General features: G+C 40.6%; 1 protein-coding gene across 3 annotated transcripts in view; it reads left to right on the top strand.

Moving 5' to 3' along the window:
• Positions 1–18,838, top strand: part of LOC105383690 (serine/threonine-protein kinase NLK) — an 89,296-nt gene that overhangs the window by 63,816 nt on the left and 6,642 nt on the right. For all 3 annotated transcript variants that reach the window (XM_048623312.1, XM_048623313.1, XM_048623311.1), the window contains exons 4-8: positions 2,601–2,707; positions 13,614–13,782; positions 16,119–16,245; positions 16,804–16,974; positions 18,513–18,732. In XM_048623312.1, the coding sequence (XP_048479269.1) occupies positions 2,601–2,707; positions 13,614–13,782; positions 16,119–16,245; positions 16,804–16,974; positions 18,513–18,732 (794 nt within the window). The remainder of the gene's footprint in view (positions 1–2,600; positions 2,708–13,613; positions 13,783–16,118; positions 16,246–16,803; positions 16,975–18,512; positions 18,733–18,838) is intronic.

The following is an 18,838-nucleotide window of genomic DNA, read 5'->3' as shown; positions in this document are numbered from 1 at the left end:
GACGAAACTATAAGGGTTCCGTTTTTGCCATTTTGGCTACGGAACCCTAAAAAAGACTATGTTACAAAGCTCTCATCTCACAAATTAACTAAACAATAACAATAAACGTACCTTGATATTGTTGTTCATAATTATCCAGTTTCAGCACATTTTTTTACTTTGAAACTATCCGCCGGCGGTGTAATAATGTGTAAAACCATGTTGTCACACTATTTTAACAAAAATAACGCACTTAAAAGCTAATTTATTTGCAAAAAATAACAATACAAGTGCTTTTTGTGTCAGCTGTTCGCTGTTAGACGCCATATTTGTTTTATTCACCACCTGACTGATTTTAAGTCCGCTAACTAGTTGGACGTTTTGTGACGCTTGTACAATCAACGTTCGGCCTAGTCATACAACTGAATAGCGTCATCCAATGAACGGGCTAGCGGTTCAATCAAACAGGAGATTAAACCAGATGCCTGCGACAGATACATATGTTCTTCTTTTCATCATAGCGCGTCGACAATAAATTATTAACTATATAGCATTCCGATACTGCACCGCTGGTATAACGTGCATGACATAGTTATATTAAACATGCAACATTTATTAGAGTAAATTTTAGGGTAAAAGTTGAGAACCACTGACCCCCACAATAAGTGGTAATGAAGTGACATGACGTTACCACATTTACCCCGAGGTCGCGGAGATCATCTCAACTGAATATTGTTATGTAAAAGAATGACACTTATTACCATAATCGTAAGCACGTTACATCGCGCGGCTGCATAAACTAAATCACCTCTATTCTTGCTACTATTCTTGTTTTACAGTTAAAAACAAGTTAAGTATAACATCGAAAGTTGGACTTTCACTCTTACTGTGTATTTAATAAGAGTGGAAGTGCTCCTTCTATAATACCAGTTTGAGGTAGTGGATTGTCAGATTGCAACTTCGGTATAATAATGGCAGTACATTAAATTTATTATTATGGTAAACAAGTCGCCTGTTATCTTCACTTGGCTTTATTTTCATTTAGCAGAATTCCTGATTTCAAATCAACCTTACCATTAATGGCATAGTCGTAATAATATCTGGTTTAATGCACACATATAAAGTACCTGTAAAGCCTATTGCATTAATACTTGTATAAAACAAATGTAATTAAATTAATCTCTAGTTTTTCCCTACTTAAAAGTCTTTGATAACTGCTACATTCCCACATACCGCTAATGCTCATATGCCGAGGGGAATATACGTACACGCTCCGTACATATTTGAATAATCGTCGACCAGTATTCCTGCATTTTCCTTCAGGTAGGGCGGTAGTCGCGCTGCCGGAAAACCACACGTACATTCTTGGCATAGTAGCGAAATTGCCTTGTGAATTGTGATACAAGTCTGGCTCAAATTTTGATACTGTTAGACCGCACTTTGTGTAATCCATATTAATAATTGAACATACATATTTTTTTCAAGCTAAAATTTACCTAATTCGAACTTTACCTAATTAGGTAGTTTGGTTCTATTCAATAATTAGCAACTCATAATAATATTTTATGTTTTTATTTGAAATTATAAATAAAGACTATGTAATCTAGTATAGCCAGTGGTTTTTCTCACAGAAATCAGCCGAGGGACCTGATACGAACGTGATGTTAATACGAATACATCCCTTCCTTTTTACCGTGGGCGGTTTTAATCGCCCATTCAGAGTCCCTATTCTCTCAACCCCATGTGAAAAAGTGCGCTACACTTTTGGTTTTAATTTTGGACCATCGTGCGCGTTTGTACGCATATTTTTCCCGTTCATTGTTCTTGTGTATCGGGGGGTCAATGCAGGAATGTGTTCATATGTTAACTCTCGATTAAAAGGGTTTGCTAATCTAATTTTCGCCCAGAGCGTGTGTGGCGCGCTTCAGTTCATCCTACCCGTTATACAAGTGTTTTTATATCATAAAAAACTTTATCCGTTTCATTTACATATAAATTAAATGCGAAATAGACATCTCGTTTCAGTTTGGTTAATCAAATAGGTATGCAATAAATACAATTAATCTAGGAAATGGGAAAGTATACGGCCAATGAATTACAATTCTATTTGTCTTCGTTTAACTTGTGTTGAACTTGGGAACGCTACGGCGCCGTGCCTAATATATTCTACTGCAAACCAAGTAGATGGTTAACCATTCCCAGCTCTACATACCAATGCGATTTTCAGATATTATGAACACATATTTTAGTATAGGTAATCCCACATATTACTAATTTTAACACACACACACACACACACACACACACACACACACCGTTATGAGATGGCAAGACGTCGTAACTCGTAACATCAGTAATTATGCCTTCACAGTCACTCTTTCGTTAGTAATATTATTTGTTAATCACCTTATACGATAAAAGAAGAAAAAACCTACGTAAGGATCAATATTATACTTTTGAACTATCTCCCTATCGTGAACTTGTTTTGACAACGATTTGACTTCGCGATAGGGCCTCTGTACGACACTTTGTCGTCCACCCCAAATAACACCTTTACTTTTAATTTTTCCTGTGTTAATAATAAAACAAAGAGCAATAGTACCTTGACCGGCTACGTACAGTTATGTGATAACGGAGCTGCTGCAGAGTGACCTGCACAAGATCATCGTGTCGCCGCAGCACCTCTCCGCCGACCACATCAAGGTCTTCCTCTACCAGATCCTTAGAGGTGAGTGCTGTTTTTATGTTTTATGCAGGGTTTTGCAAAAAGGGTGTACTAAGCCGAAACCTACGTGTGCAGTATGTTATATCTAAGCCTACCCCTTTTTGCAACACCCTGTATTAGTTGATTTATACATCATCAACAGCCAAGGAGCGCCACAACACTCGGTTCTCGGCCTTCCTCATCCAGCCACTACCGGCGACAGTCGATTTATACACTCACGAGTAATGAAAATGTATAATATTGTATAATTATTGTATATGTAACTACAAAGTATTTCAGGACAAATATTATAATACAATAAAGTCAATTGTGATTTATTGAAAGGGAAGGATGTTTATAGTTCACTTCTTCATGAGATTGTTGTTTGTTTACTGTCTCGACATTCCAACTGCGTGTGTAACTATCGTACTGATGTGTTCTACATTTCAAGTCCGGCCTTCTGGTAAACAGCCACCGACATAATTCGGCCATCGGACTCGGGGCCCGGTTGAATTAATACCTAGATCACTATCTGCAAATAGCTGGCTTGAGTTATTAACACATATTTATCTAAAATAAACTTATAGAGTTTGCTCCGCGAATAAATCGCAATTAGAATAAATTTGAGCAGAAATAAACTCGGCAGAACTCTTTTAAATCTTGTTTCTTTTAATGCTAATATATGCGCGCGGTGCGCACAAAGAAAAAATGGAAATTACTTTTACAGAGGTCATACATACTTTAATGAGACTCTGTGAAACTTGGCCGGTGAGGTGGGTCTCTGAGGCACACAAAAGCTTTACCTGCCACTAGGAGCTAGACTCTCATTTAAACTAAATCGAAAACGCCATCGAAAACGTTAAGGTAAGCGGCAGGGTTACTTTAGCTTAGCAATAGACGAACGAACGAGCGAGATAGAACCATGGCTGCTGGCTGGTGCAGCAGCACTCCGAAACTTCGCTTTTTATAAGGTAGAGTAACCCCCGGGTTGCCTCACGTTCGATTCGCCCGCGGTAAACTACCGAACTCTATCAAATCAATTAAAACTCCCACATTCACAGTCGCACGCCAAATAAACTGTCTGCATTAGAGCAATATTGTGAAACGCGTAACATTGAACGACAAGCCCTTCAATACGTGCAAATTGTTGGTCAATAGATGTCACTCATATTACAGTACGTGCGAGAGGGGAGTTTGAAAGAGAAATTAAACCGTTATAATTATTATCCTACACGAACTAATGGTTAAAAGAAAGTTCTTTATAAATCTGTTCCTCGATTCGGATTATTAATTCGTTCAATTAATTGGTGGAAGGAGACATTTTCCGGGACAAGGCAGTGCAGAAAAATGCGGTCGTTAAGCCCCCGCCCTGTGTTTAATTAAAAACTTTATAGTTGCATCGCTCTGTCGGCGCGGGCGGGACTCGAGACGGTAGGGTATTTTCATTTAGGGCGTTATTTGTTCAACATTATATTTCAAGTCTCGTAAAAAGAATCAGTTATAATTTATCGAGGATATAGGTATATTAGATATCAAATTACGAATTCAAACAAAATACACAAACCCGCTACAAATAATGATGGTGTTAAAAGTTTATAATCTGCAAGTTTAACTTTTTCCACAAACGAGTACAAAGTTTCAGTAATGAAGTTGCTTCAGGCGGCCCTTTCAGTAAACTACCGTAATGAAAATTAACTATGGATGGACTCATATCGCTTAAAAGGTTTTCCGGGATTATTCTGAATAAGGATATTATGTTTGTAGTTATGTGTGTTGCTATGTGTACTATTGCTATAGTACACATACGTTTTTTTTACTGATTTCCTTTCACTAATTATTCGACGTAAAATACTGTAGGTACGTAATCTTTACAAAATAATTGGTGATCACTGTGTTTCAGCCGTGAAAATGATACAATTAAACAATTTGCGATACAGACAGAAAACGGATTTATTGAAGCGTAATTGTATGTAAAAAAATCGTTCATTTGAATGCCTAAAGTATTCCGGCTGTTCGGATATACGACAAGGATCAATGGCGAAGTTCTGCGGATGATTAAATCCGTTTCCTGGTTATACAAACTTGTTATCCAAAATTATAAATTTTATTCGATCTCAAGTCGAACAATGTTCTATGAAAGTATGTATTAAGTAATTGAAAAATATACGGAAAGTGATCCTATACTCGTAAGGGTTCCGTTTTTACGTTTCGAAGTACGGAACCCAAAAAAACAAGTTCTAGGAACAGATAAGAAATAGATGTTAAACTTATCTACAAAGTAAACTTGAGTAGAATGTAAAGACATAAATTCATCTGGGCGCCAATTCAAGTTTAAAGAAATCTCATATCTCTTCTCCGGTCACGTTTAATATTGAGATTATAATTTGCACATTTCGGAATATTCTCACCCGTTTGACATAAGGCTCTATTCACATTGCGTCAAACATCCAGACACAAAACATCTCAAGACACTTTGCGGTGCCTGACCCTGGCAAAAGCCGTTGTATTTTATCCTTAGTCTGCGTTATAGTATCGGAAAATGCTTTTCATAAATATAACAAGTTTCAGTTTCGCGTATTTTGTAGATAAAGTGCTGACTCTTGGCTCCGTACTCCGTACCTTACTTGGAAAAAATCTAGAGTTTACTCGTGCGTAAGTTACTCGTGGTAAAAATACAGGGTTTAAGTACGTACGCCAATTCAATTTGGCAAAAATATCTCACGACAATGGCACACCGGGCGATTAATCAACATAAATGGCCCTTCAAAGTTGCAGGCTCACCGCGCTTATAATATAAGCATCGCGCACCGTAGCTATGCTAATGTGGGCTCTGTACCGAGCGGCGACATTAATAATGTATGCGAGCGAGAGCGGCCCGCGCGCCGCCTAGCTACTCGCTGATTACAAATTAAACGCGCGCGGGAGTGCAGGGTGGACGCGCCTTTATGTTACACGCGGAGCTATTCTGCCAGTGACTAGTGGTGGGTATGGGTAGACCACAAAAAATACTGATGCAGCTGGCAAACGACGCGTAAGCCTCATTGTTTTCTGATTCTATAATCAGACATCATTATTATCAATGTGTGACTGCATGTGCTATGTCTAGTTTTAACCGCATATACAGAATATATCTATCGTCTCGTTTGTTAGCTGTAGCGATTGGTGGCAATGTTTACTTTATGTAGAGCAGTGCGGTTTAACTGCCCATACAAAAATATTGTTTGTATGCGGAAGCCATGTTTTGTTTGACAATTTTTACTCCAACTGAAAACCATATTTTGGCTCGCAACCAAACTGCAATAGAATATTACGCCTACATACGATAGGCTGCGGTGGCTTGGCGATATACAGAAATATGTTCATTCTGTATATGGCTTATATTATAGCAGCAGGATCTGGCCTGGTAATACTGTAGTACCTACATACAATTTACCACCTTAGATTTAACGCTGACTCAGAATAGCTCGAATTGCCCTTAATAATTAAGAACGGGAACATATACTTAGAAAGTCCACGTGTTAAATTCTTGACCAATACTGAAAAGTATTGCAAAAATTGAACTCCCTTTATTATGGCATAGAGAAAGAAGTCCTTAAGACTATACCTACTTCTATACTACAAAGTTAACAGAGATAACCTTGACTGTACGTCGGATTCGTATCGAAAAATGCCTCGCTCGCTCTTGGCCGGGTCGCTGTCGCCGCTGTAACGAGCCGAATTATGGAAATGCGCTCGGGGCCCGACTCGCGCGGATTTATGCTCGCTATCTTTCCTCCTCGAGGAAATCACGTCCGCCTGTAACCTCGTAACCGACCCGCACAGCCTCCGCCGTGTCGAACTTGAAGCCAACTTGCCCCAGCCTCTTAAGACTCGCCGTAATTTTATTAACGCACATGCGTGCCGTAACAAGGTTTAAAACCACAACTTCGAACGCCATCCGGCGGCACTGAGCTAATTACAGCACTAATTAAACCCCTTTGTTGTACTTACAACCGAAACAGACGGAGATGAGCGGTTGTAGTTAACAATCATAATGACAGCCCATTGAGCTGCTCCAGGGCTTCAGAAATGATTATGGAGGTTCAGTAAGCGAATTCGCGAAATGAAACAAATGACGTAATTGTCTAAGGAAGGGGGGGCGAGTCCAGTCGCTGGGAGAAAAAAATACACTAAATGGAAAGCGACGGCCCGACTGCTGTCGCCGCGCGCTCCCGGCGCCGCCTTCTTTCTACTCACTAATGGAATTTGCCCCGGGATATGTCTCCGACATCGAGATATTTCGCCACATACGGCATATATGTCGATAGCTAATTGGGATATAATGACAAATGTATGTAATTTAAATTTTACTACAGTTGAAATTATCTAGATGCGCGTAACCTGAAATAATCCCGGACAAACTGGATCAGATAGTAATCGTCTCGACACGAGTGACTTGCGTAATCGTAGACAGCATACATACAATGTCCTACACAGATCCATTTAATCCCTTCCCGGACTGGACGACATAGTTTTCTTAAAACTAACAAGAAAGTGTGGCAACATCCTGAAGAAAATTGAGTTTAGTTTGCAAAGTCCGGCTCAGCTCTCGCTCGGCGAAGACGCGCACAACGCGGTGACGTTTTAATCCGTCACCTGTCACAGTTAATCCTGACCACGCCCGCTCGCTACACTTGATCTCTTCATTTAGCCACTGTTAACATATTATAAAGAAAGGAGCTTTGTTTGGAATGTCGGGTTTTACAACATTGCATTAAGAATTTCATTTATAATGTATCGTCCTTTCGGATAAAAACCATGTTGTGAACAAACCTTTATCTCTGCCAGCAAAGTGTACGACATAAGTAGAACGACAAACAGAAGGAACCGTATCGCTCTCAGGCCATTTACCGAAGTGCATCGTAACGGTGCAGCGGGCGAGGTGTTAATTCTAGAAAGCATACGCATCTGCCGTGGTAGACCACAAACCTTAAAACTGCTTTGAAAAACTTAAAAGCATGTTCTGAAAGTGATCGTGAATAGATTTACGACTAAGGTAGTTTAAATTTTAATGCGCTTCTGTATAAAATTGAATACGTATAGTTATTGGAAATACTTAAGCTTCGTGTAAGATGTACTCGCAAAGAGAACCTTCTCAGCTTTTATACAAAATGGATGATGAAATGTTTGGATCAATAGTAATAATAATAAAAACGACCATTGCGGGACAGTAGCCATTGATTATCAGAGACCTCCGCCTATCGCATTGGCCTTGTCCCTCGTAGGCATGGATAATAAAGTTATCGGCTGGAATACAGCCTTGTATTATATGCTGCCAGGATATAAATATGTGTGGCGCCCACACCACAATGCTATTCAGATAGTATATAGAATTATAGATGCAGATGTGTAGCCAGAAAACGTAAAATCTACAACAATAACTGGTGTATTTCGCTACATGTCGCCTCATATTATGTATGTACATATCTAACCGCATTAACAGAACTCGCAAAAGGTTTTCAAATCGCCGAAAAAGTTTTGATTAAGGGGATGACGATGGTACATCACCACAGTGGTTTGACCGGCACCGCACCGTCCATAGTGCGCGGTGCATTGTCCTGCGCAGGAGCAAGGCGTCGCGGGCGACTGCGCACGCGCCGGGGCGACGACCCCCGCGCCCTCCTGCCTCGGAGCAAACTGCTTGTTGTGCTTAGTGCTTACTGAAACAAAAAAAACTTTTATATGACTTCATTTTACGAGTCATCATTATTGTATTGACTGCTTTGGCTTTAGTTAGTACCTATATTTTTAAAAAGGTTGCCTAGGTAATTAAATCCTAGATACATTCAAGAAAGAAACCATGAGAAATACAAGTCTCTTTGAACTTGAACAAAAACAATTCATAGTATTTCACTGATTTATTTTGTATGGAAGCCGATTGATTTGTGAAATTATGTTCAACATTTTAATTATGGTTTCAAATTGGTGCGTAAAATGCGTCGTGCGTAATGGGTAATTTAATATTTACTGCAGGCTCAGTTCATACAAACCAGTTTTAATACAGCAACGAGTTTCAATTTAAAATGCCATTTACCAAAGTAGGAAAGTCGGCCGGAATAAACAGCTGTTCAAGATTCAAAATGGATTACAAAATTTATGAACAAAAATAACAAGACAACAATTATTAGTGCGGAAAGGGGGATATAATTAAATAGAAACTTGAAGGGGTGGCTTTGAAATACAAAGGAACATAACATTTACGAGAAACACAATGGGCTACGTGGTCCACGTTACTGGTTGCAGCTTTGAGAGCAACAAACTCGGTCGGAGCAGGTGTTAGGAAATCACTCAGTAAATACGATTGGTATTAAAAACTACTGAATGATAACATTCTTGGTATATTTCCGAATTCAATACTTCACCTGGCTAACTTACCTAGTGCAATTGAGGATACTTTAATAGCCGTACCAATTTGTGTTCGTCTTCTATTCTTGGAAGGGAGTGATTCGTAACATGGTTTACTTGAGTGGAACCTTTGTGCATGTACCCTTGTTAGTTCGGCCTGCCTGCCTCCTGTGTTTACTGCAGTAGGTCCGTAGACGTTCTAAGTGTGTATATTTATACGTAGGTATACCTACCTATTATTATTTATTAGGTAGGTACATATATTTTTTGCGTTATGACTGAATTATTAATGAACTGATCTTATTTATAGTTTACGTCCAGTCGAAAGCAATCTACTGTAGTTTGTAAAGTTAATGAGGAAAATTTATCTTAATTGCTCCGCTTCAGTGTTCATAAAGTTCGGGAAAGTTCTGGCTCATTGACGCTCGCTGGCTAGTCGGCGTAATAACAGCTCAGTGCCAACAGTTCACGAACGCCCTACGCCATTCATTGGGCGCTGTGATTCAATATACCCTCCAGGCGATGCAAACCTTCACTTTCAGTACGCATGGTGTAAAGCTGAGGTAATAAATCGAATCGATTGATTGAAAATGAAGATGAGTGATTGAGCATGTAGAATGTCTAACTTAAATAGGATTTTCATTATAGTGTACAATGTGTTAGGGTAGCTGGCCAAGTCCATATTATTTGAACTCCTTTATAAAGGGTGACCATAATAACAATAAAACAATGAGCCGTGAAGTGTAGTACTGATTGTGAAGTACCAGGGCAGCAGCTGCGAATGGTATTGCGCTCGCACGAGACCCGCGGGCCCCGCTGGGAAATTAAACTCTTTGCTCGACTGCAGCGCGCGTCATTTGTAGCGAGCCGTCACAGCGCCACCGCGGCCACGACGCCGCGGCTAATGTGCGGTACGACTGTGCGATCCCCTCTTGTTCAGTGCACCCTACTGAAGAGCCCCAAAAGCATAGCAGACAGTTGAATTTTCACGAATTACATTAGGTGCCTTTATGAGTCTTTACAGTTATGGCACCAAAACAAGTGAAATAGTAGAGAATCTTGAATCCAGATTAATGGTACTTTCTAAGTATTGTGAGCACGTACCTACTAGTGATGTAACGAATGTGTGTTTTTGAACATTCGCGAATGCGAATGCGAATGCGAATATCTGATTTCGATATTCGCGAATGCGAATGCGAATGCGAATATTCAGTTTGTGTTCAAATTTGGCGCCATTTGTATGGTTTGATGTTCTAGGCGGCGGTTCTACCTTTTTTGGCCTAAGATTTATTTGCCTAATCTCGTATTGCATAGTAACGTTTGGTCAAAGTCTTGTTTTTTCGAAAATCGTATGGCATAAATCTCGATTAGTAAAAAGTTATTTCGCATTATCTTGTTTCGCCTAATAATGGTATGGCCAAATCTTGAATAGCCTAATAATAGGTTTATACAAAGTAATAATATTTGTTTGGCTTTAACTTTGACGGAGCGTCTCTCTATAGCGCAAACTGGTGTCTTGTATTGTTTCCGCTGTTTGAAAAACGCTCCGCTCCGCTTCGCTGCGCTCCGCTTTGGTTTTGATGAACATGTGCACGTAACACGCTCCTCGCTTTGCTCGTCGTCGCACCTATCTTTAGGTTTCGATCTCATGGGGTTTGTAATAATGATATTTCTCGTTAACTTTCGATTTTTTACTCATTAAATATCATGATTTTCGGGATGTATGAGAAAAATACCACAATTTGTATATTTACTACATACTTAATATATTATTTATTAAGATAACATTAGGAGAAACAAGATTATACATAGGTATAGACGAACATAAATTTGAGCAAACGAAACTTAGGTGTTTAAAGATTGTGCCTAAAGAGTTTTAGACGAAACGAGCCTTATGCCACATAAGTCTTGGCAAAGTGATGGTTCGGCCAAAAAAGTTTAGACCATACGAGTTATGCGAAATGAGTTTTGGTCAATAAAGATTATGCGAGATGAGGGGAACCCGTTCTAGGCGCATTCCGAATCAATACTAGACGCAGTTTTTTTTAAAGTAGTTACACTTTTTAAAGCATCCGTATTTGAGCTAGCTTCAGTGATCTTAACTGATCACTGAGTTTAACAACACATGGCACGGTCAGTGATTGGATGGGTGACCAATTTCAAGTGTTTTTTTTTCTGGACGCTTCCGTGCTTCGGACGGCACGCTAAGCCGTGGGTCCCGGTTGCTTCTTCGGCAGCAGTCGTTAAGCCTAGTCAGAGGCCTTCGGGCGGCTTGAAAACATCTGACAATCGGGTTATCCACTTACCTACCCGACAACTTTCTCAGCACAAGCTTGCTTGTGCTGGGGTCCACCAACCCGCACTAGGCCAGCGTGGTGGACTAGGCCTAAACCCCTTCCTTCATTGGAAGGAGACCCGTGCCCCAGCAGTAGATATATGATGGGTCGTGATGATGATGATGATGATGATGACACTTTATTTAGCCCCGTAACTGTTACAACATATTGTGACTGTAAGCGGTACGGTTAATAAGGCTGACAGTGACACTGAACACGATTACCTACTGGTGATTTAATAGATTTCAGTGCGTATCGGAACGCAGTCTCAATGTTGTTCCGAGATTTTCCGAGTGGATACGAATCTCATCCGACAGATTTATCATTATAAATATAATACCAAATGATAAAGTAAAGACTGATAATGTGATTAAGAAGGTGATTTGTAATGAAAGGTTATAAACGAATGGATTTTGATTTTGTTAAAGTACCATTATTTTCAAATAGTTTTTTTCTAAGTAATACTGACATTCGCAAAATATTCGCACAAAATTTTGCGAATGCGAATGCGAATGCGAATATCCAAAAAAGTGCGAATATTCGCGAATGCGAATGCGAATGCGAATATTCGTTACATCACTAGTACCTACATCCTACATCAAAGAAGAATTCCGGGGGTGTATCAGATACATAGTAATATTTAAAATTCCACTTTAATATACGAAGGGAGAAACCCATCAAACGTATATCCATACCTACGCTGCTGCTACAAAGGCTGCATATCCAATATTTATGATGAAGAAATCTACCGTAAGCCGGGCACCGTCCATATCCCGCCGTACACCCTTGTGTAGCTATGAAATATTGCGCCCGCCATGTTTATGGCATGTCTATGATAAAATCACGCCATCTTGGAATTTTAACATGCCAACAATGCCGCACTCGGTAAACGGTACATTGTTTTACTTATAGAGAGTCAACTTATCTAGGATTTGCATAGAGAAGTTAAGTATGCATACCTAGATCCGGTTTATATCGGGAACTTCACACACATTCCTTGTAGACTCGCAACAAATATGAGGGCAGAAATTAGTTTGACGTGTGTACATCTGTCTACCTGTTTATTAGACCGTGTGGCTGCCCAACATTTAAAAGCTCATTTCCCATATTCGCCAAGCATTTGTCTCAACAAGCACCAGTAAAATTCAGTAAATTTTGCCAGCTAAAAGCGGTTGAAAGATATCTTCAATCAGATCCACAGCGTTCCGGTACGGACGCGGTTATTGGGAGTTCGGATTAGAAATATTTTAGATTATTACCTTTAGTGATCACCACACAATGGACAAAGCATAATTGATTGATTCATAACATTCATGTTCATAACTATGTATTATTCACAATTATTAAGGGTTAATAACTGTACGTTGCGTGTTTTAAATTCTGTCAGTAATTCGTAGTACCTGCTTTACGAAATGCAGATTAGACAGCGATATGTTATGATTATATTGTCATAGCGGAGGTGCCCTGAAATTAATATTTTAGTAATGTACATGTACAGTGGTGATCTCATAAAATGTAACAGGATGAACGTTATATCTTCCGTGGTGAGAGCTACTTTTGTATTCTAGTGTTGTGTCTTCCACTGTACAAAATCCATTTGCGATAAGATCCGTTTTAATATTAAGTCTTCCTGTTTTCCCTATTACTTAGGCCCTGAGGGATCCTTCGGCCATTTTAATCTTTATTGTACATTTAATAAAGGTAAAATTTTCTACAGGCATTTTTTCCCATAAAAATATGGAAAATACTTTTTGAAATTTCAAAATTACATTATAGTAATGCAACAATGTATATGAAAGGTATGTATAAAGAAAGTTGCCGGTTAATGGTTGGCTGAGGAGAGTAGTGTTGTGGCACTCCTTGGAAGGGGCGTCTAGCTGTAGACTACATGCTGATGATAAAGAAAATGACCTAGCATGACTACACATATACTTTGTAAAATATAGCATACTTGTGCCAAGTAAATAAAATTGGTTTTCGCTTGTCAACCAATAATCCCTGGTTATGCTCTAACCCACTACGGCAAAATTGGCACTTTAGCTAAAAAATTACAAATAATGTACTATGGATTTGATCAGCTGTCATAGGGCTCATGCTATATTTAACAAACTATAGTTAAACTATGTATAAGATTATTTTCCGACACACCCATCCCTACTTTACGCGCCACAAGGACAACAAATTAACCCGTTCCATCTCACCAATTCCAGGTCTGAAGTACCTACACTCGGCGCGCATCCTGCACCGCGACATCAAGCCGGGCAACCTGCTGGTGAACAGCAACTGCGTGCTGAAGATATGCGACTTCGGGCTGGCTCGGGTCGAGGAGCCGGACACCAACAAGAACATGACGCAGGAGGTCGTCACGCAGTACTACAGGTGAGACGGCAGATGGCGTGCGCAGTGTGAGAGAGTGAGACAGGTGACATCTGACACTTGACTTTTGTATATGCATAACTTGCATATACAAAGCATATGCATATGCATAGCTTTTCCAGCGAGCTTCGCTTTTCGCTAAAAGGATTTCCCAAGGGAATTCCACGATTAAAAATAATATATAAACATTTCTCTTAAATAACTTAAAAACAGCATCATTGTCGGTTGTGTAGTTTAAACATAGATACATATAGTGCCTATACATATGCACATAGATACAGACAGACGCGGGAAGCGACTTTGCTTTTATACTATGTAGGAGCCTTGTAGACTCAGCTTATCTGGATGTACATTATCATCTCTTGCAAGAATAAACCACCATACCATCTCTTAGAAAAATATATAACATCTCTCATTCAGAATTTCGTTCTTAAAATGAAGGTTTGCAGTTTTATTCCTTTTTTGCAAGATGTTTAGTGGTAAGGCCGTTAATGGTTTGTACTCGAGTAGAGTAGAGCAATCATGAAACGGTTCGTAGCTACCAACATTGGAGATTTCGCAATTCACAGCAGTGTGATTACGCTACGTGCCAAATTACTTAATTCAAAGGAAATTTTAAACCGCAGGCGGTCTAAAAATGCCGGCAGCCTTATTCACTTATCAAAAACTGAAATATACATCAAGACATGAAATACCCCTTATCGAGCTTTATACCTTTAAAATAGTGCAACATGAAAAGGGTATATTCATGGCTGAGTGACTGATGCTATTGTGCGAAGGCTCAAACGGCGTATAATCTCGGCGACTCTGTAAGGCTTGAATGCACGACCTTTGCCCGCTTCGGTGACCGCAGTTTTGAAAGTAGGCCGCGGTCGCGACGCGGACTGGTTTCTACGCAAAAAAACCACACATAATATTATTATAATAACACAGATTTGCATTAATGCCTAATAGACCCATTATAATTGATTGCATAAATGATTAGGTCTTTCAAAGACATCGTTAAATGGTTTTTGAAGTCGGCATGAACTCTTAAAAGAATGACGAGAACCTTGAAATGTTTGGTTGTTGAAATCCATTTAGCGCGCTGTTGAGAATTATTTCTTATTGTATTGTATGATCTTTTAGTTAACACTCAATTCTTTTTAATAGTAAAGCAGCACATTATCTCGTGGCTTTATGGTGGCTTTATTTTTAATAGATAGGTTGCAGTGTTGGAAATCTTAATGAATGAATCGCCCGAAACTATATATCTATAGATAAAACTGGTATAAATTTTTATCAATTTTATTTATTATCATTATTATTTAATTATTTAGTGCACAAATATAAATAAATAAATAAAATAAATAAATTCATTTATTTCAGATATTAATCCATAAAAAATCCATAAAATCCATAAAAATGTGTTAGTAACAATGTATCCTTAGTCTATGTTAGTAAATTATCGATTAACATAATATAATTAATATAATCAAATTCAATAATCAAACAATAAGTCAAATCAATAAACAATAAGTCAAATAATATCAATAAAATTTTAAAAAATATGTAATTGAAAAAAATAAAATTATTAACACACACACACGCACTCACGCCTTGTACTAATGTACTCCTTTGCGGGGTAGGCAGAGGTGCATTGCTGCACCTCTAAATTTCTAAATTGTGGTTCCAAGTTTGGTTAGGACATAGAAGGCTGATCACCTGATGTCCGAAACAGTGAAACGATCCATGCTGTCGGATGGGCATGTAAATCAGTCGGTCCTGCGCCTAGCTCTCTCCAGTCGTGTCGGTCAATCCGTCCCATTGGGTTATGAGAGTGATGGAACAGAGAGTACTCCTGTGTACTGCGCACACACTTGGGCACTATAATCTACTCCTGCGTAGATGGCTGATCTCAATTGAGATTGGCTGCCGTGGTCGAAATTCGGCTAGGAGGACATTATTATTATTATTGCTGCACCCACTTTTCGCCAGAGTGTTGTGTTAGTCCCAATGTAATAGGGGGCGGGCCTATTGCCATTTTACGGGCACATCCAAGACCTGAGAACAAATATCTGTGTTTAAACAAATATCTGCCCCAGCCGGGAATCGAACCCGGGACCATCGGCTCAGTAGTCAGGGTCACTAACCACTACGCCATTCGGTCATCAGGTTAAAATTATTAAGTAGGTTCCAATCTTTATAGTTCACAGATATTTCAGTAACAATATTTTTAGGCATATTGGATAAATTTACTTGTAGGTACCTATGTAGTTTACAATGTAAACTTTACGTATAAATTTTATTGCACAGTCAGTTATCCCTATTGCTAACGACATGTCCTAATTAAATTGCAGAGCGCCGGAGATCCTGATGGGCGCGAGCCACTACACGGCGGCGGTGGACGTGTGGTCCGTGGGCTGCATCTTCGGCGAGCTGCTCGGCCGCCGCATCCTGTTCCAGGCGCAGAGCCCCGTGCAGCAGGTTGGTACACCGCTGTGGATGTACTGGGTATTGTGAACGGAAGAACCGCGCGCTACCACTGAATTGCAATAGATGTAGCGGTGCGAGCGCAAAACTAAATGTTGCCGCAAGTGCCTTTTCACATCGTAGTTCCCGTTTTTGCCGTAAGACTTCAGTAGCGGCGGGGACTGTACGTAACTGTAGTACATAAGACAAGTCGTGACAAAAGTTTTACATCACGCTCTCTCGAGTCCGCGTGATGCGACGCGACGCATGGACATCCGCCGCATAGCTTCTTTTGTTTTTCCATGTAGCATGCATCAAAACAAAAGATATCAGGTCATGAACTCAGTAGAGGCCCTTAAACATTTATCACTTCGTGTGCTGCATATTGGTAAGAAGCTGCATTTATGACACTTGTGTAAATAGCCAAAACGAAGAAAATTTCTGATACCTATAGTTGTACTGTACCAAAGTCGAACGATAAAAATCCACCTGTTTCATCCTAGTCTTGGCGTCTAGCACCCAGTTATTCGTCATTAATGTCACAGTACTCTCAATCAACCTTCTACATTCCAGCTGGAACTAATAACGGAGCTGCTCGGCACGCCGTCTCTCGAGGACATGCGGCACGCGTGCGCCGGCGCGCGAGCTCACATGCTGCGTCGCGCCCCGCGCCCGCCCGCGCTCGCCGCGCTGTACACGCTGTCCGTGCACGCCACGCACGAGGCCGTGCACTTGCTGGCACAGGTGAGACACTAGCTACACCTCAGTACATGCTGCGCCGCGCCCGCCCGCGCTCGCCGCGCTGTACACGCTGTCCGTGCACGCCACGCACGAGGCCGTGCACTTGCTGGCACAGGTGAGACACTAGCTACCAGTGGCGGCTGGTGCCTCAGAAACCCGGTGGTGCACTTTATGGGTTTAGTAAATTTTGGAAGAAAAATAGGTAGATTATTACAATTAGAAGTAAAAAAATATATAAGTATATTATATTACCTTATTCCTTTTTTGACGCGAAATTGCTTCTCCGCCGAAACGAAAACAACACACGCAAAATAAAGCATTTAGTCTCTCACATCCACATAACCATTTCTTTTTATTGTACATTTCACTTTTGAAAATTCAGGTATGTACTTATAAGTTTTATTTTTTGTTTTGCACTCCTGTTTTAAGATGAGAAAAGTCCGAGGCGGCCCAGCAGATTTAATGTCCAGTCTATTTTGAAATGTCCTAAGTATTGCTTTTTATGAAGTCAATATTGTATTTTGCACTTATTTTCACTCACACACACACATACACACTCACGAAATCTGTACTACTTTCTTAGTTAATAAGTAATTAGAGTAACAAATTAATTACGTATTCGCGCGCGAAAGGTGAAACTGTGAGAATGACATGACATGATAAGTGCATCGTTCGTAGGTCACGCCACCGGTCAAGGCCGCCGCCGCCGCCCGCGCCTCCCGTGGCGTCATTCGTATTATTTCGGCAATTTCCGGTCGCGTGCGGCGCACGAATTTATCCTAGAACTGCATACAGTTTGTACTGAGCATCTTCCGTCTCACGCGCCAGGCGATTTCCATCCTGTTTCATACTACATGTAGGAGCTCGCCCCGTGCGACAATCCGAGCGCACGAGGCCGTTTTTGTTCAAGCAAAAATAAGATCTAATTCTTTAGCAGTAGAAATCAAAATAGGCCAGCTCGATTTAATTTAACTTGTAACGATAATCAGATTTATGTAATTTATGTTTAGGGTAGGTATTACGGTTGTTATATAGGTATTTTTTTTGAAGTTTTTTTAGACGTACCTAGTATGGTATAGGAAGAAGGCAGGTACATATTTAGAAGGTTTTTAAATGGTAGTGCGTCGCACGGGCGCACTTGAGGTGCAGCCGCCACTGCTAGCTACACCTCAGTACATGCTGCGCCGCGCCCGCCCGCGCTCGCCGCGCTGTACACGCTGTCCGTGCACGCCACGCACGAGGCCGTGCACTTGCTGGCACAGGTGAGACCACTGGCAGACTAGCTAGAAGAAAAACACAATGTCTCAAGGACAGGTCTACATGCTGCATCGGGCGCTATACGCTGTCTGTGTATGCCACGCATTTGCTGTGATGTAAGAATCAGCCAACAACTTACCTGACACACTTCCTTCCCTATGTTTGCTCCATAAACTGACCATCATATCTGCATCCCGTTCACAGATGCTAGTATTCGACCTTACACACTTCCTTCCTTATGTCTGCTCCATAAACTGACCGTCATATCTGCATCCCGTTTCCAGATGCTAGTATTCGACCCAGCGAAGCGCATCTCAGTCGTCGACGCTCTCGCTCACCCGTACCTAGAAGAGGGTCGCCTCCGCTACCACTCTTGCATGTGTGCGTGTTGCTACAGCGCGCCGCCGGCCGCGCGGCACTACTCGCCGGACCTGGAGCCCGCCGCGCCGCGCGCCTTCCACGACGCCTGGGAGCGGAAGCTGTCCACCGTGCATCAGGTTAAAGGTGGGTCTTCATATGATGTGATACTAATTGAACATGAGGGGAAACTCGGGAGCTAGGCTTTCTGATCTAAAATTAAGAGGATATGTACAAAGGTTCCATCGAGAGA

This window comes from Plutella xylostella, chromosome 10 (assembly GCF_932276165.1).
Source record: "Plutella xylostella chromosome 10, ilPluXylo3.1, whole genome shotgun sequence".
NCBI classification, from domain to species: Eukaryota; Metazoa; Arthropoda; class Insecta; order Lepidoptera; family Plutellidae; genus Plutella; species Plutella xylostella.
Note: the sequence above shows the minus strand (reverse complement) of the source record. Positions and strands in the feature narration are given on the sequence as shown.